The sequence below is a fragment of the Brassica napus genome, chromosome A9 (assembly GCF_020379485.1).
Source record: "Brassica napus cultivar Da-Ae chromosome A9, Da-Ae, whole genome shotgun sequence".
Taxonomy (NCBI): domain Eukaryota; kingdom Viridiplantae; phylum Streptophyta; class Magnoliopsida; order Brassicales; family Brassicaceae; genus Brassica; species Brassica napus.
The window spans coordinates 35,836,234-35,855,137 of record NC_063442.1 but is presented as its reverse complement, the minus strand read 5'-3'; the positions used below and the strand labels follow the sequence as shown (position 1 = coordinate 35,855,137).

At 36.4% G+C, this 18,904-nt stretch overlaps 2 protein-coding genes and 2 pseudogenes across 4 annotated transcripts; all 4 read right to left on the bottom strand.

Annotated features, from left to right (window-relative positions):
• Window positions 1-4,831: 4,831 nt before the first annotated feature.
• Window positions 4,832-6,448, bottom strand: LOC106363514 (annotated as a pseudogene).
• A 3,853-nt stretch (window positions 6,449-10,301) lies between these two features.
• On the bottom strand, window positions 10,302-14,223 carry LOC106363515 (annotated as a pseudogene).
• A 173-nt stretch (window positions 14,224-14,396) lies between these two features.
• On the bottom strand, window positions 14,397-15,829 carry LOC106411740 (mitochondrial fission 1 protein A). Its single transcript, XM_048741212.1, has 5 exons — window positions 15,589-15,829; window positions 15,143-15,281; window positions 14,919-15,040; window positions 14,771-14,834; window positions 14,397-14,661 (listed from the first exon to the last, which is right to left on the bottom strand). The coding sequence occupies exons 1-5, from the start codon at window positions 15,679-15,681 to the stop codon at window positions 14,567-14,569; spliced, it is 513 nt and encodes a 170-aa protein (XP_048597169.1). The 5' UTR covers window positions 15,682-15,829; the 3' UTR covers window positions 14,397-14,566.
• Window positions 15,830-15,970: 141 nt separating this feature from the next.
• On the bottom strand, window positions 15,971-18,266 carry LOC106368026. 3 transcript variants are annotated; one of them, XM_013807896.3, is made up of 8 exons: window positions 18,022-18,253; window positions 17,816-17,927; window positions 17,028-17,329; window positions 16,756-16,890; window positions 16,629-16,671; window positions 16,494-16,550; window positions 16,308-16,422; window positions 15,971-16,227 (listed from the first exon to the last, which is right to left on the bottom strand). In XM_013807896.3, exons 3-8 carry the CDS (start codon window positions 17,270-17,272, stop codon window positions 16,082-16,084), a joined length of 741 nt encoding a protein of 246 aa, XP_013663350.2. In that variant the 5' UTR covers window positions 17,273-17,329; window positions 17,816-17,927; window positions 18,022-18,253; the 3' UTR covers window positions 15,971-16,081. The 3 variants fall into 3 exon arrangements, with proteins under 3 accessions (XP_013663350.2, XP_013663352.2, XP_013663353.2); XM_013807898.3 differs by having other exon boundaries at window positions 17,816-17,874; window positions 18,022-18,239; XM_013807899.3 differs by lacking the exon at window positions 17,816-17,927 and having other exon boundaries at window positions 18,022-18,266.
• Window positions 18,267-18,904: the final 638 nt, after the last annotated feature.

The window sequence follows — 18,904 nt, the reverse complement described above, 5'->3', positions numbered from 1 at the left end:
ACTTAATTATATTGTTACGATGAGTTTCTCATCCGATGGACCTTTAATATAGAGTTCTTCTAAAGTTAAAATAAAATAAAATAAAGAGTTCTTCTCGAGCGAAATCCTTCGAATGGTACACACTATGAGATCAGTCAGGAACACACGTGCGGGATGACATATAAAGGAAGAAATAAACTGGTTCATTTTCAAATCAATTTATATTTTTATTATACATCTTCATTTTAATTTAAGTTACGGTGGAGGAAAAGGTGGAAATATTAGTGAAAAATTGATGACAACACAAGAAGGCACTGGCAGTCGTATGATGAGATTGAGATCCGATTTGACATTTGTCTTGTCTTTTCAGTCTGAAAATAATAAATGAACAAATATCTTCTTTTGCTTATTTTCTTCGACTCACCGTTGGGATCCATGTCATAAAATATAAATACGACAGGAATATTCACACCTAAATATATTAATATAGCCTAGTTTTCTTTTATTACGATAGGGGTTTTACTTTTGGTAGGTCCTTCCATAACCGGATCCTAGGGTTTTGCTATCTATATCTTTACGGTTTTTATTTTTTCTTTTCTATAACTTTTTTATGAGTTTTGTGTCAATAGAGCAATATCTCGGAGTGATTAGGTGTATGGTATTCAGATATAAGCGAGGTGACCTTTTGAAATAGTGTCATTTTTTATGATTTTTTTTTCTATTAAGATCAATCAGTACGGAGAATGAAAAAATAAATCCAGATATTTATCAAAACAGTGATATATCTTACATCATCAAAAGAATCAACAGAATGTTCTAATTAAATACTCATTGCCATATGTTAAATTACGCAATAGGGACATGATACTTTTGATTGCTACTAAAAAAATGTTGACTGAAGTTCACATTTGAAAACTAAACTAGTTTCTACAAATTTAAATGAATCGACTATAAAATATTAGACAGAATTATTAAGCTTGGTCATCTAAACTCTTATATCTAATTTATTCTTCTATTCGTTTAAATAATTTCGTAATTAATGTATAAGGTCTCACTATTCAATTAGCCAATTTAATTAAGACTCTACATGTTTTGTAAAACTTACTGTTCTTAAACAGTTAATAACTAACGAATGGGTATATGAACAAATAAAGAATATGAACATGTCCTTCTTTGAATTTATACCTGATAGACATAGGCCAAACATGGTCAAAATAATTTTTTTTTGAACAAAGTCAGTAAAATAATAAAATGCAGTTTAACGTATAATTTTTACACAATAATGTAGAAATGCATATTAATGTTTAAATATTATAAAAAAATGTTTCAATATATTATAATATATCTAAAACAAATTATCAAAAAAATTGTTTACTATTTTAATATTCTAACTAGTTGAAGTTTAAGAACTTTGTTTTAATATTATAACTAGTTGAACTTCAAGAACTTTGTATATAAAACAGTCTGATATGGTTTTGAGTATTATGAATAAAACTTTTATTATGAATCTATGATGTTCAAAAGTTATACCTTTTAGTTTTCATACCAAAATAGTTACACCTTTTAGTCATTTATTTATAATTTACTGTTACATCATTTTGTAAACAATATAAACCATATGTTAACCATCAACTTTAATGGAATTTTTGAATATCATCTCATAAATTATTTTAAACCGTATTGCTTTAGAAACGACTTCAATAACCGTACATTATACAATCAATTTATTGCTTGCCAACTAGAAGTCTATATCTTTCATAAGTAATGTAAATTATTGCCCTAGCATTTTCGTAGACATCGTGGCATCAGTGCATATTTTCTTCCACTTGGATGACAGCTTTGAAAGAAGAAAATCTAGACCAATATAAATTCCACGAGTCAAACTCAAAGTCATCTTCAACTGAAACTCCTGAAATTGAAATAATATACCCTAATGTATAACCAATAAATTAGTCTATTAGCTGTGTATTCGTGTGCACAGAACCGGTCCTCAGCATAATATGATAAACATAATACGATTTGGGGTACATAATTAAATAACTGAAACAAATAATTATTGTGGCAAAAGACAGAAGAAGTGTTTGTTAAGGATTGCAAATATTGAAAGAAAGAAAAAGAACAAGAAGACATGTGGTGAAATAGTAAATCTCAGCTGCTTTTTGTTTAGATAAAGAAGATTTACTTCAATAGTTTAAAAGTTAAAACATTGAACAAGATCTTTTAGTGTGGTCGTATATAATAATGTTCTGGTTACCAAAGGCTGTTATTACTCTATCTTCACCTACTTCTCACCAAAGCTTCTCAACTTTCTAATCAACTGCATGCAAAAACAATTGTTAACGTACATTATTGAATAGTAGTATGTATTATATTTTTGTATTTATATGACATATCTCTCAATATATATATATATATATAGCCTGTTTCTCTATATCTGATTTTTCAAATTCCATTGATAGCTATTCAAAGTCTTGCCTCATCAATGAAGAGAAGATCTATATCACTTAATTCTTTATCTGAAACAGAAGTTTTAGAAATTAATAAAGCGTACGAATAGCCATATTGTCTTATCACCAACTCACCTTGCAAACTTAATTTATCCAGAGAACTGCGAACCCTTCAACTAATACTCAAATGATCAATTATTTCAACTGAAATGATATTTCATCAAAATACTAATTCGACACTGCTGATTAATGAATTAATAACATCTAAAAGGGTAAATTGATTGATTGCTATCATTGTACGATTTAGACAACCGATCATTCATATATGTATTCACTTTCTTATGTTTAATCTGACATGAATGAAGTAATTAATAATTTGTTCCATCTTTAAACGGGTCTCGCATATGGTCTCTATGATCCTTCTTCAGCGGTGATATATGTGTAGCGTCGTTCCTTTACCACCTTCCTCTTCACGTCAGATAACGCTACTTCCCTTTTGCCCTTTCTCTCCGCTGGTTACTCATCAATGCATCAACTATAGTATTGGCCCCAAATCCGCGAAACGTTGCCGTTTCTTTAGATTAATCAAGGCCAACATGACCAATCGTGTAGTTCGTTTTTCGTCATCCGACCACAATAATTACATTCGTATACTTACATATTAGTTGAAATAGTTATTTACTATTGTCTTAATTAAGAAGATTGTTTGCTTAATCTGCACCAAAAATGTCATCTACTTTGAAAACGTTGGGTAAAAAATGTTATCTGCGAAATAGATCTAAAGTTCATAGCTTTAACATTTACAAATTACAACAACAAAAAATTTCTAAAGTTAATAGTAGCAATTAGCAAAGGACGACAAGTATTATATTCATACTTACATATGAGTTGAAAGAGTTATTTTGTAGTTAAAAAAATTAAGAAGGTCAAATTGCTTAATGTGTACCAAAATGTCATCTATGTTGAAGAAATTGGGTAAAAAAGGCTCTAATTTTACCCAAAAAATAATAAAGTTCATGGCTTTAACTTTTACACTAAATTTGTTTTCTAAAGTTAATTGTATAGTAGCAAAGGAGCAGGTAGGTGCATGTCTATATTTGTGTATTAGTATGTATGTATAGGAGCAGTGATCTTGGCCTACTGATAAAAGGCTCACAGATGTGATTACATCCATGGGTTCAATTTCTTTTGGATATTCGGAACGTTTTAAATGGTAAAATATTTTTGGGTATAAAAAGCCTTCGAGAGATCACACCAGAATTAAGAAAAAAAACATGTAAATAAGATTTTTGTCTTCTTTTTTTTTTTGTTCAAGGGAGTAAGATTTTGTCTAGACGCGAATGATTTGACAAGACAAGACAGTTGTATGCTTTGTGTAAAATGATGTGATGTTTTGACTTGACTCCTCATTCTCTTTTCCTTTTATATTGAATAATTTTTATTTGTTTCTACCCAATACGGTTATATATAATCTGCTTAATTACTAATTTACTAGTGTGACCAGTTGACCGTTAATCCAAAATTGCATCCTTTAAGACTCATTTTTTAAGACTCTCTTGCATGCTGTTTAAATGTTGAATGAATTGGATACATATGGTCTTTTAGAATACATATTGTCACATATGAATATTTTTTCTTCGTAAGAAATATAATCTATACGTTGTATAACGTATGGTCTTATGCGAAATTTTGCTTGTATGTCATTGTTTGCAGAAGACAAAAAAGAAGCTAAAGATTTAGGCCAATGAACATAACATATGAGAGCTAGTAGAAGTATAATCCTACCTTATGGAATGCAAGCATCAAAAGGGACTTATATTATTCAAGAGATTAACCGGAAAATTTAAGAATCTGGATTTACTAAATTTTTGGCATTAACCCTTTAGTGATAGACAAACGTAAATGCAATGCTGAAATAAAACAAACTTTGTCTTACTCATTTATTTTGTTCGTTGTAAGTTAAGCCCAATGCTAAGGTATATGCAAAACCCCATATATCGTGAACGCAACCTCAAATGTTTCGCATAGTGTAAACTGAAAAAGAAAAGCTTCACGAAAACATCACTTCAAATTGACCGACATACAAAGTATCAGAACATAACTACATAAGAAAACTTGATTCCAAAACTTCTTTACTCTAGAGACGAGATAACGCATTTACACTTGAATTAGACCATAAGTCAAAACATTTCTTAATTCAACCTAACATTAATGTAAAGATTGGTCCCTCATATAACTCATGTCTTGACTTAAAAACCACATCCACACGACTTAAAATCAGATTCCCTTAACTGATATCTTCTTCGTCATTTTGACTTTTGAATACTATTGCAAATCCTCAAACACCAAAGTCATTAAACTCTTAACTAAACTGAAGCATCCATCATGTACTACCCGAAACTACGTTTGGAAAACGGATGTTTAGCATTCCTCATATTATATAGTTTTCATGTCCCACATGACCAAATAAATCATCAATAAATTTGAAAAAAAAAGATATGAATATACAAATTATGAAAGAAACGAAAAAAAAAAAAAAATCGAGATTTCATTTCATTTCATTCCCTCATCTGGGAGCGTAGGAGACGGTTATATCCGTTGGCCGTTTCATGTTCGCCGCCCATTTCTCCGATTCTAAATACAGTTGCGATATTTTCCCGGCGACTCTTCCCATCTCCGGCCGATTCACCGGATCCTCCACCACGCACTCCAACGCCAGACGCGTCAGCTTCTCCACCACCGTCACCGGAAACGAATCCCCTAATCTCCGATCAACCCACCTCCTCAGCCTCCCCTCTGTATCTCCATCCCCGCCGCCGTCGATCACCGCCTTCGCGGTCTCAATCACCGAAGTCCGCTCGAAATCTCCGGTGGCTTTATCGTACCTATACTTCAGCGGCTCCTCCCCGGAGATAAGCTCAAGCATCACGACTCCGAACGCGAACACGTCTGATTCCCGAGTGGCGATCCCGGAGGCCTGAAACTCCGGCGACATGTATCCTCTCACTCCTTCGAATCTCGATCCGTGTCCGTCTCTCTCCGACGTCGTTTCGTTCGTTTCCCCGCATAGCTGCGCGGTCCCGAAGTGGCAGATCCTCGCGTTGTAATCGGGCTCGGTCACGATCACCGCGGAGCTTTTAATATGGTTGTGAACGAGATTCTCGATCTTGAGCCCAGTTTTGTTGTGGATGTAGTCAAGCCCATGGGCCAGATCCGTCGCGATTTGGATCCTCGAGGCCCAATTCGATAACACTGTGAAGTTAGGGTTCTTACTGCTCCGCAAGCAATCGGCGAGGGAGGCTCCGTTGACGTGCTCGTAGACTAAGTAGATGTGGTCGCCTCCTCCGCTTCCGGAGACGGAAGCGCCGAGGAGGTTGATGATGCTCCCGTGGTGGCTACGGCAGATATCGGAGAGGCGATCTCTGAGCTCGTCTTTGGCGATCCTCCGCCTGAACTTTCTCTGGAAGACGACGACCTCTTTCCCGCGCAAATTACATCGCCACGAGGCTTTGGAGGAGGAGGAAGATAGGCGGTGGGCGAGGAAGTTGTTGGTGGCGGCGCGGATCTCGGAGACGTCGTAGATATGAGGGTTTTCCGGTAAGGATTCCCGGAGACTAGCGAGGGATGTTCGACTTGCGGCTGAGGAGGAGGAAGCGGCTGTTTTGTTAGAGTTAGAACTCGAGCTAGTTCCTGTTGTTGTCGTCGTGCCGGTTGTGCTCGTTGACGGAGATCGTCTCGACGAGTGGTGCCTTCCCTGAGATTGGCTAGGCCGAGATCGTGTTCGTGTCGGCTCGGAAGCATTGACGCCCATTTTGGATTTGCACATACGGAGACAAGTTATTGTTTAAACGTGTGAAGGAGACGTAGCAAATCAGACATTAGACGGCGAAGAGATCGCGAAGACGGAGACCGGCGTAGTTTAGTGTTAGACACGGAGACCGGCGCATTATAGCGGTACAAGAAGGAAAGTCTTCTTTCTGTCTTTTTCCTCTTTCATTTTTAAATCTGTGGGTTAGCAATTTATAGAGAGGTCCTTGCTTCCTCGTGAATTCAGACTTTAATAAATGTCAAAAATTGTAAGGTCGAATCTATAAAAGACAGTGACACAAACTGTTAATAATAATCTTAATTTAATACAACTACATATGTATGGCCAGCGTTTGTACTTTTTGTAATTTTAAATAAATAATAATTAACCTTGTTTTATCAAAAATCGTCCTGGTCAAACTTAGGAGAAACTTTTTGAGTTTAGTGATGGGTGAAGAATATGACTGGTTTGTAACACAGATGAAAATAATTGTCTTGAAAAGCAAAACCATAGTTAGTGTAAGACTATGGCCTTAAATTGAAATAAAAACTAAATTAACTTTGACAAAACATCATAACAGGTGCACAGTTAGTCGCAAATCCAACTCATCGATACCTTAGTCGACATGTTCCCAACCAAGTATAAACAAACAGCGACAAAAAAGATCAATTGATCAAAATCCATTAGTTCTGAGAGACAAGATACACCAATTATCCATTAGCTTACGAAGATTCCACTATCGGATAAACGGCGAGAAAGCGGCACACGTCTCTATAGTGTGAAACAGCAGTATAGTATAAACTTTGCCGAAATATTTCTATAGTAATTAAGTGACGTTAGTGATGACATCATTTTATGAAGATTTACCTTTTTATACAAAATGATATACAAGTGATCACGGTGATTGTTGTGATGTCTATATGGATTCTTTTGACTCTTTTTTTTTGTCGACGGATTCTTTTGACTCTATTTTTCTTCTCATACAGTTTTTACAGCTGCAGCCAGTGTAGTAGTCGTATATCTCTATTGTAACCTTAAATTTCAGAAGTCTAAAAATATACAATTGTCACTGGAATTGTATAAAGACAGTGGTGAAACATTAATGGTTGTACTATTAATATGGATGCAATGCAGACCAGGTGTGTATATGTAATTATGCTGTACATGAATACGACGACAAAGTCTCAGGATCCATAACTGAAAATCAGTAATCAAGTAACGCCCATTCGTGATAGGTGTTACCTTAGTTTCAATAAACAAATTAGAAAAACTTAAATACTGCAACTGTGTTCTATCATTTCTTTAATCAACTCCATCAGTCCTTTAGTTATTTATTTCAGGTACGTGCGGTGTTTTAGGATGCGTAGTTGGACTAAAGACAAAGAACTACGTAACATTATGTATGAACATTTTGGCCAGTCAAAAAATTGCAACATCTTCTCTCCAGCTTTCTCATTCATCACCGCCCTTGTTAAGCTTCAACAGTGTGTCTAATCTTCGGAGTAATATGAACCACATGCATGCCTCTATCAGTTATATTTGTAATCAATTAGTTCGATCTAGTATGATTTTTGGGATCCGAACCACAAGTGACCCTCAGAACGGGTTTTCAATATAGGTAAATGAAACATTAATACAAAACCCTTTCTTTTGAAGTTAATATATTTACCAACTTGGATGAAAGTATAGATTTCGCAGAAAACATTAAAAGAAAGGGCCACAAGTATCTTGAAGAGGGCTTGGGTGTCTGGTTTGGAGCGAGAATGATAAACCCATGATTCTTTCTTGTAATTGTTTTTGAGTTTGTAGATACAAACAATGCTGATGCACTTGATGTAAAAAAGTTTTGATTGAAAAAAATTTACATTTATTCCAAAAAAAAAAGTATAGATTTTCCAAGCGAGGCAAGTCGGTGACTAGGTTCCTAAATTGTTAAAAACTATATCTTTTCTACTTAATTGTTTATAATTTCCAAAATTCAAGACCAGTTCTAATGATCTTAATAAAAGTATTATTAGTATTACCACAATATGAAATATGTATAACAATACATGATTTGAGTGAGACAATAGAATGCTTACCTCTGGCGGTTTAATATGATGGCCAAAGAAAACAAAACACACACATGTGTTCATATTCACGGAACAAGCGGAGAAAAACCGCGTTTCCATTAAAATATAAGCAACACAAACAACTCATAAAGACGCCAAACGCTATATAGAGACAAACATAAACTTGATGAATATATATTATATATAATATATTGAATGTACAAAAGAATGTCTTATAATCTATAAAACTTGTCTATATGTTCATCCAACAAACAAGGTCATATATATATGAAGTCAACCCCAAACAGTTGTGCTTCGTGATAAAGACTTCTTTCTATTATTAGTCTACACCATGTTGATAATATTCGTAGACAACCACATTAGCAAGAAGATATTTTAGTACAAAGTCAACTGAGAGAATCTAGCGAGTGTAAATGCAATTCACAAACGACAAAAATAAAACAAGAAAGTTTCTGTACTTTTCCTCACAACTTTTTAATTATATATTTTCAATAATAGACAAATAATGTTCTTCTTTTTTAAAAAATAAAATAAAATGTTTCTTTGTAAATCATGTAAAAGATTCAGGGATATTTCATGAAAATGTTTCTTCAGAAAATAAAAATGTAACGATAGAAAACAGCATTTTCCTACTACATATATCAGAATATACTAAAATATCAAGATTCGTGGATTTTATAGATAGATAGTTTGTGTCTGGTATATTGGTTATAGTTTTATCTATCTTGGGTTACCTGCCTATTCCCCCCTCAAACACATTTACCCTACTTATTCCCCCCTAAACTATTAAGCTCTTCATAAATCCACCCAAACATAGACTTTCTCTTTAAATCTCCCCCTAAACTCTTTTTACCCCCCCCTCTCTAATCAATTTCGAAATCAAAATTAAAAGAATTAAAAGTGCGTTTAGAAAACAGTGATTGCCCAATTTAAGAAAACCAGACCCGATCCGGCGTTTGAAAACCCGACCCAGACTTAACTTAAAAACAAAAACAAATTGGAGATTTAATTAAAATCAGAATCAAATTGGGGCTTCGTGTTTTTTTTTTTATTTTTTGCCCGACACAGAACACCGACTGAAGAGACGAATTGGGGATACTGAAATTAGGGTTTGTCGCAGTGCTCATGACACAAACAAAGAAGATGTCAGAGAAAGAGAAGAGAATCCAGAGGAGAGAGAGACAGTGAGGAACTACGATGTTGAAGGGGCTGTTGTTGTTAATGTATTTGTACTCATGTTTGGTTTTGTGGCAGGGCAGGTTCTTCTCATGTCCATGAAGAGATCAGACTTACACAGCCTACTCAATCTATTCAAGCTCATGACTAGTAGTTCTTTTGTTGTAGTTTAAAACTCAAATTTTCCTTTTTAATGTCCTTTGTGGCTTTTGTTGTTCTTTAAAACTCTTGGTCGAATGTACTTAGTGTCTTTTCTTGTGGTTAAAACTTGTCCTACATAAGAACTTCAACAGAAAACAGTAGAAGAAAAAGACATCTCAAAATTAAGAGATACGAGAAAAAAAAACAGAACACAATTAATTAAGCGTCAAAGTTACGAACACCTTTCAACTATGTACCTTGAACAAGCATTCAAACCAAAAGAAAAAAAAAGAGTTGATTGAGATGTGAAAACGCTTCTCTGTTCTTCATTCAAACTTGGATTTCTGCTCCTGCACCAGCAGCAACAACCTGCAATGAACAAGCTCGTGTAAGTCTCTTTTAGTTACAGAAGCGATTCGATCCTCTGAACTAAAAGAGAGTTTGCTCACCGTGTTTTCTTTGTTTTCCATTTTGTGCAGCTGCTTTAGAGATTTAACTTCTTCACCTATACAAAAAAAACATTTAACACCGCATATATGAGCAACGCAACCTTTCAAAAACACTGAATAATATAATTATTTTACATTCTTTAGCAACAAGTTACTTGGTGGACTTCTTAGTCTCTACTTGAATTTTCTTAGTCCTTGGCTTGCTGGTACTTTCAGGTTTCTTCTGAGACTTAATGTCCTTGTTTTCTGGAACTGTTCTCGGATTGACAGAGTTGGTTGCTACTGCTTTCTTCCTCCTCACGGTCAGACTATTCTTAGATACAGTCTCCTTTCTATTTGCACATTTCTTCTCTGGAGGTTGAGCAACAATTATCATTGGAGTCCATCTTCTGATCCTTGAACAACCTCTGGAACATCAGCTTGGTTCACATTGATTACATCCAAAGACCTCCTGGTTCTTTGCTATTGGATGCTTTCTGAGACCTCTTCCGCCATGGCTTCTTCTGTGACAGCTGAATCTTGCGAAACATCCTCTTTCATAATCTCTGATATGATCTTCGAATCTACAGGAGTGGAGAGTGAACTCTGGACATCATTGTCGTCGTCGTCTCTCTCTGTTCTTCGTCATCGTCTCTATCTGTTCCTCATCGTCTCTCTCTGTTTTCCTCGTCGTATCTTTCTCTGTGTTCCCAGTCATCTGTTCTTAGTCGTCGTCTGATCCCCAATTTGTTTTTTTTTTAAGTTAACTCGGGTCAGATTTTGTTTTTAATTGGACAATCACTATTTTCTAAACGCGTTTTTGTTTCTTTTTAATTGCGATTTAAAAATTGATTAGGGAGGGGGATTAAAAATGTTTAGGGGGAGATATAAAGAGAAAGTCTATCATTGGGTAGATTTATGAAGAGCTTGATAGTTCAGGGAGGTATAAGTAGGGTGTGTGAGTTTACAGGGGGTTTTAGGCAGCCAACCCTTTTATCTTACTTGAGATGATGTGAAATTACTAATACAAAAACGCATAATTGTACTAATTATATATTCTCTTTTATCTTGTTTTAGTATATGGAATATGAGTTTGCTCATCTTATTCCTGGTCAATTTTTCTTAATATAGACCGTCTCGAATATCATGTTTCGATATTATTTCAAAGCTTAGTCAGTTTTAGTCATGATAAAGCTAGGATAGATCAACATGCAGGTTTTTTTAGCCGACCACAACAGCTGTTTAAAAAAAAAAAGAAGAAGTAGACACCATAGTTTACTAAGACGAAGAAAATTGAATAAGCTTGATCTATATAATATAGTAACATTGGAGGTAAGGAAAACTAATATCTTAGGTCTCCTTTCTAATGACCATCCAGTAAACACGGGCGGTCATACTGAGGTCAACTCCAAGTATGTTTTTCTAGTCGACGCCATGTTATCTGTTTCTCCAGTTGGGTCGGTCAATATGCAGACAAGCATTGGTCTCTGTGATCTAACTCGCAAGAAAACAAAATACAAACTCGACATAGACAATCTAGCGAATGCAATACACAAATAATATTTTTTTTTAAATGATGGTTCTATTTTGACCATTATAACTTCATATCAATTATTATTATTTAGACAAAAATTGCGAAAAAAATAAATAAACTCAGCAACCTTTTTTGTAACACTAACAATATCATTCATTCATGGAAGAATACAAGGTGAGATACAAGAATGAGATATACATAAGCTGGCAGGTCCTAAACCTCCAGAAACAAGGCCCCAAACAACTATCCTTCAATAAATGAATGAAATCGTTGTGTTAGAAAAAAAGAAAAAATCAGCAACTTTGTGAAAAACTATGTCTCCAAGTTGTTCATAGAGTGTCAATCGTTTTCGTTACTGCAAGCTTTTTGTTTATGAGATGCATTATCAAAACCTTAGATGAATACGTTTGTGAATACGATATTCAAAACTTCAAGATTCGGGATAATGATCTCAACTATCGCAAAAATATGTCAATAATATTTCACTATTCATATGAAAATGATACATATTCAAAAACATTTGAGTCGACAACTATTGGATTTCTAGCGTATTATCTCCTGTACAAATATTTGGACAGTGGAAAGCTGAGGCTTCTTGCAACCTGTATAACCAGAGGAAAAAAAAGAAAACACAAAACATAAGGTGCATCAGCATTCTCTCTGTATCACACCCTATGCTATTTGAACTCTTAATAGTTCCAAATAAAGAGCGTGTTACCTTCAGACACCATGGAACGGTATCTAACAGAACCTTCTAACGGGCAGCTTCCGCTTCTGATTATGAAGTTTGCATCACAAAGACTCGACACTTGAAGCAGAATATCAGACATCATCATGTTGTTATTCTCTCTGTCGTAAACAGTAGTTTCTTCTTCTCCTCGTTAAATGAAGAATCTCCTATAGAGGCAATGCACTGGAATATCGCTAATAGTCTCTCCAGTGGAAAGCTTCCAGGCCCTTTCATCGCAGCTTCCTGCTCTGCAATTTCCTTCTTCTCCATGGATTTCTCAGATGCCCTGAGAGAAGTAAACATCATTATTCAAATGCATCATGAGAACACAATACAATTACCATTACATAATACACTTGTTACTACTTACTTCCGCTTTCTTTTACGGTTATCCATGCCTCCTGTGGAGTCAAACATAGAAGCATCTAGCGTTGCTGGGTTTCTCGAAGCGAGAAACACAGCAATTGGGAAGGTACTTTGCTGAAGTAGACATATGAAAGTCCAACACCTCAAGCTCTTCACTCTTCTCAGAACTATTGCTAGCTTTCTGCCTTCTCTCCCCATCATGAGGGTGGCTTGAGACCCTGAATATAACAGGAAGCAATATGCCGTTTAACATAGAGCTATACAGCCTTCTCTTCAGATCTTCATTGGGTGAAACCCCTAAATCATCAAGCGGTTCACAATACTTTCTGAACAGTAATGAGAAGGTAGTGGAAAGCTCTTCAACTCTCCTGGTGACTCTACAGAAAGGTCTCAACACAACACTGTTTTGACACACACACAACAAAATGGCATTAGCAAACATTAAAGGATAGAGAAAGCATCTATACTAAAGCCTTACTCTAGAAATGCAGAGTATAATTTCTTGTAAAGTTGATATTTCAAGAAGATCTGACGAAGTTAAGTTCCTCTTCAGAATACTCAGGGAAGTAAACCGGTAGAGGATCAGTGTATCCCATGTTTGAGTAGTACACATCTGGTGGCAATCTAATGATGAGTATGATACCAAGATACACCGTCTTCCCCATGGGTCTAAGTGCTTGTTTAAGTAAGTTGACGAAATCAGATGGCTTGTCGCATCTCGTTTTGCGCTAGCGTAACCGTTGGAAGAGCATTTGCTATGCAGCGAAAGCTGATTCAGAATGGACTCAAACAAGATACGAGGGTTGCAACACGTACGGCAGCTTGAGTAGACGAAAGGGCGGTTGAGATGTTTGAGCATTTGAAGAACAACGCTTGTTTTGCAAGTAGAGGCGTCTCCGTAGATGATTATTGGAAGCGCAGGGGAATCCAAGGGGCCAATGAGACGGGTCAGGTCGAGAATCTGAGAGCGTCTGCCTGGAAAGTTGGAGAGAAGAGCATCCAGGGTGATTGATTCTTGCCCAAATGTGAGATCGTTAACGGTTGGTAAAGGTGGGTGGGATTCATTGGGTTGGTAACAGTTAATGAAGATTTAGTGCTTCTTCTAGTGACCTTGGAACTCTCTTCTTTCGTCATGTATGTTTTGTACCTGCGTCCAAACCGACCAAACGTCAGAATGAAACATGTGACTGGTGACAACTACATGAGAGTGAAAGAGGAAGAAAACAGAGAAGAAAGAGTCAACATTTTACATATATATCAACTTCAGATAACAATGCTCGCTCGTGTTCTTTATGTCACAAGAAGGCAATATACACTTATAATCTTGACACTGTGCAGAGAGTCACAATATCATCAACTAAGACACGAAAAATTAAAATATAATGCCTAAAATTCAATTCGAATTCGTACCTTTATATCACGACAAGAACAGCTGAGAAGAAGTTACGCTTTAGAGTTTCTTTTAGGTGAGAATCAGAAAATCTCGACTTGAGCTAAGAAGAAAAAGATGAGAACGACGTAGTTTTAAGAAACCCGTTTAAGGCTATTACTCCCACATCCCACCATTATTTTAAAGTTAATAATTTATTTACAAGATCAATTGGGGGAGATGTTTGCTAATTGTGGTCAAATGTGCCAATATATGAAACAGGGAAAGATTCAGATGGTATGTTTTCTTTTTTTTAAAAAAAAAAGAAGAATTAGGCCCACTCAAGTAAAGATGAAAAATCCAACTCAAACATTTATGCATCACAAAACTTCGTTATTATGTCAAAGAAGCAGGCAGAGAGGGAGGGAACACAAAGTTTTCTCTAAAGAGAAACTAAAAGAAAGCATCTTGCTGCTATTGTTATGCACAAGCTTAACAAGTTAAGGATCGTCGTGTTCACTTCTTGCGAGCCAGCGCCGCTACAATACCACCGGCTATCAAACCTACGGCTCCTACTGCTGAAGCAGTGATGCCTATCCCGATAACTCCATCTGCCAATACAACCACAAATAAATACTATTCAGTAACTCTCTGACTCTCAAATTAGAAACTTTTCGTTTCTTGTTTTCTTTTTTCTTTTTGACGAGTGAGTTGGCTTACCCTTTGTGATTTTGTCTTCGATGCACTTCTTTAGTACCAAAGCTTGCCTCCAATCGGGTTGCATCTACCAAAACCACACAACAAAGAACATATATATATACAATCATACATTGATAATGCAACTGATGATTCTGTGTATTAAAGAAACCTCGATACAGCGGTCAACGAGCTGCCTGCTCTTAGAGCAATCCCCACTCCTGTAGTAACCAACAGCAAGGAGATAGAGCTTCTCTCGGTCTTCCAACGGAGGAGCACTGTCCGCAAGAGACGCTGCAACAACAAACCAAACAAGTTTTATCAAATCTCATGATGCATAACAAGTCATGGTTTGCAAAAAAGAAGAAGATAGGATTGTTGTTGTAGCTAGCTTACCTTCAAGCATGTCTATCCCACGTTGAACATCATCCTGTTGATGGGAATGAACAAGCGCCCATGACAATCGCATAAGACACTCTTTCTTCAGTCCTTCATTGCCAGAGTTTGCGGCCTCTCGAACCTCTCTCTCACATCCCTAACCATCAAAATCAAAAACAGCAACACCGTTCATTCATGAACAAGTCCAACACCAAAATAAATAAAAATAAACTCCGATGATGCGGTGTCGTTTTAGTCAAAGCTCTGCAGTTTCAAAGGATCCAACGTGAACATGATTTTTTTTTCCAGAACTTCTAAACCTCGATTGATTAAGAACCGATCAAACCTAATTTCTCATGAATCTCACCAGAAACTGCTAAGATCACACCGATAACAGCTCTAATATCCGTAAAATCAGCTTGTGAGTCCATTTTAACTCAGAGATTTAGTTATCGGGAACTTACAGCGATGACATCTCCCTCAGACCACGGGATCTTATCGCCGCCGCTGAAGAAAGAGCCGACGGAGTCAAAGAATTTTCCGATCTTCGCATCCATTTCTATCGATTTTCGCTTTTCTGGTTCTCGCAGAAGACTGGACTTGCTCTCCAAGGTCACGCGGAAAGAAGAATTTATTACCCCTCAGAGTTTGCAACATGACCCTCTAATTTCTAAATCTACCCACATTTATCCCGTAACTTTTATTTTAGAAAATTAAACCCCTTTTGGATAAAAATTAAAATCAAATATTTACTCATTGACAAATTAGAGAAATTCTAAAAGTGTTGGGGTTAATACTAATTTTGTAAACGTTTTGAGCTACAAAATAAAGTTGATGCTCCCAAGTTCCCAACAAATTTAGCATTGTTATGTAAAACAATCACACTTTGTCTTCACACAACTTTTTTACATACACACTAACACACAAGATGATATTCCCCAACTTGACATTAATCTCTTACAAGGCAGATGGGTATGCAATATTATTAAAGGCCGTTTCTCTCCTCTGCACTGCCCTCTGAACCGCTCTTCTCAAGCTCCACTCGTAACAGAACTCCAATGTCAGCCTTAGTGCTGTTCCTAGTCCTAGCACCACTATCACTCCTGCACCCACCACCATGTATAAGTGTTGTAATAAAACTTACTCAAAACAGTAGAGCATAACAAAACAAAACAAAACGTACCAATGATTATGTTAACTGGGAGTGCAGACACACCAAGTGTGATGGATATTAACACATCTAGCATCAGACCGCCTATCAGAATTGAGAATGCTACCCACAGAGGACTGAAACATCCCTGTGATCACACAAGAATACTTATGAAACTGAATGCAAATGGCTACTCTCTGTATAATGTGAGACACTTACTCTCTCACGCTGCTCTTGTCTATAGCTGGGATCTATCCTCCAAACCCAGTAATTTGTCTGTTCAAAAGGTTAAAAAGCACAGTCATGACCCACTCCACTTACTTTCTTTGTATCAATACAGAGAAATGTACTTACAGTTGGTTGGGTCTCTGGAGGTGGCACGTTGACAGCCACTGCCCTGCAGAAACAAAGAAAAACGTAAGAATCAGTAAGCTTAGTATCCTCCCATTGAATCAAGAAAAACGTTGGAATGTCTACTCACTGGCAGATCTCGCACTGATTAGAGCCTTTTGTGCGAAACCAAGCATCTATGCATGACCTATGGGATTTAGCAAGGCCACCACGACATAGGCACCCCAGTTCTATCAAAGCCTCTTCTTTCTCTTGCTGACATACCCTACTCACCATTATAAAAAGAAAGGAACGAGCAATGACATATGAGCCAGATTCATTAACTTGATTTGTAACACATAAAAACATATCAATTTACATTATTGGAACCGTCTAAATAAGAAAAAAGGGAAGGGGGCTGACCTACACTGCTCGTGAGAGCTGGAGTTCCTGGACAAGCAAACCTTTTTGGGAGACTCTTCCCTCTCAGCTGGCCCCAAGATCTGAGCCACCTCTACGGTTTCAGGTCCACGACTTGAATCTCCATTGCAAACAACAATGGTGAGGTTCATTTCCGTGACAGACTCATTTACTGACTCGCTCTGCTTCTCGGGAGCCTTGTCCTGCTGCTTTTCAAGGTCACCAGCGGGGATGGAGATAGTATGCATCTGATCCTTGCCTGCCACAACCCAACAAGTCCCTTCTTCTCCTAGGTACCCATAAGACTACCAAGTTGAAAGAGGAAGAAGAAAAGAAGCGCTAGTAAGTTACAAAAATAAAATAATAAAACAAGAATCAGATACGGAATCAATCACAAAAAGTGAAAACTATACATGACCAAAACCCACTGCCTTCTCAGACAGATCAGAGTTACATCACATGAAAAATTGATAACACGTGACCCGAAGGACACGCATAAGCAAGTGAATGAATCCAAAATGATGCAGTAGTTGAAACTAACAATCAAAAGTTCATAAATTGCGTACTTGACGAGTTGAAGAAACTAAATAAAGTAAACGCATATCCAAGTTGACTCTCAATTTGAGTAGCCAAAAAAAAAAAAAATCAGAAAGCAAAGACAAAGCCTAGATCTTTGGATCAGAGCAACAACAACAATAGCCACAACACGAGAAAGTTCCAAAGACTCTTCCACCAAGTGTCATAAAGATGTTAAATTTGTTACTGCAAAAAAAAAGTATTTATAATTGTACCTTCAACAACAACAAAGTCGTTTCCTTTTAGCTCTCTCTCTCTCTTCCACTTAACTCAGCTAGAACAAAACAAAAGCTTCCACTTCAGATTCTACACGAGGCTTATCAGATTCTAGGGAGAAGAAAGTGATGTAATCAGTCCTGATTTGAAAAACAAGTTTTGGGCTTTCGACTTTATTCAACAAGATTTGGGATGCGAGACTTACCAATACGTATGAAATCGAAGGAGGACACACAGATGTTGTGAATCGAAAACAAAGTTGTTTTTTTTTTGTTCAGCCTCCCTGTCGCTAAGGTTGTAGGCAAAGTTGTACCTTCGTTTGCTTTACTGAGTTTAATGGCAAGAGACCACAACCCTTGGATTAGTACAAAAACTAATCTCAGCCGTTGGATTAGATTTCTTTTCTTTTTTTCTTACCAAAGGAAAAAAAAACAAAATGTAGTCTCGGCATCCACTAAAACAGAGGGCATGTTATATAGTTTTGTACTGTCATTAGAAAGATAACTAAATATACTCAAAATAATCAGACATATTTGGCTCAAAGGACCTTATTCACACCTAATCCTCTTGGTACTCGCTGGCATGCATGTGTCATCTAGGTAGAGTATTTATAGTGCAAGACCACTAAAAGACTCATGTGTACAGTACATGTATCATCTGAATGACTGAATAGTCCTTTGCATCAACGCTTTGATTCATAAATGGTAAACTGCAGAATAATTTTGTGCGGTTCAAATAGTAATAATGTATATATATAAATTTTTGTTACTATTAACTGCGGCACGATTTGAACCGTCATTATTCAAAGTCTCAATGTTTTGATCTCCAATGTTACATTTATCATTAAGTTCAACAAGTGACATGAAGAGTTTAATTGTTATGTAAAATATGTGATTAAAAGAAAAACAAATGCTAAACTTCAGCATCCCCTAAACGCAAGTATGTTTTTTTGTAGTTAATACTGTCATTAGCACAAAGATAACTATTACTAAACAACTTCAAAATAAACGGACAGATTTGCTGAAAGTTTGCCACTTTTTAAAGCTCCTGGCATCTAAATCATAACCCTCTTGTTTCTTTCCTCTGCT

Coding starts and splice junctions, on each gene's coding strand:
- LOC106411740 (XM_048741212.1), bottom strand. CDS start 15,681: ATGGATGCGAAGATCGGAAAATTCTTTGACTCCGTCGGCTCTTTCTTC. Junction 15,282..15,588: donor CTGAGGGAGATGTCATCGCT/GTAAGTTCCCGA, acceptor TTTGATGGTTAG/GGATGTGAGAGAGAGGTTCG. Junction 14,662..14,770: donor CGAAGACAAAATCACAAAGG/GTAAGCCAACTC, acceptor TTGTATTGGCAG/ATGGAGTTATCGGGATAGGC.
- LOC106368026 (XM_013807899.3), bottom strand. CDS start 17,272: ATGCATACTATCTCCATCCCCGCTGGTGACCTTGAAAAGCAGCAGGAC. Junction 16,551..16,628: donor CTCCAGAGACCCAACCAACT/GTAAGTACATTT, acceptor CCTTTTGAACAG/ACAAATTACTGGGTTTGGAG. Junction 16,228..16,307: donor CCCAGTTAACATAATCATTG/GTACGTTTTGTT, acceptor TGGTGGGTGCAG/GAGTGATAGTGGTGCTAGGA.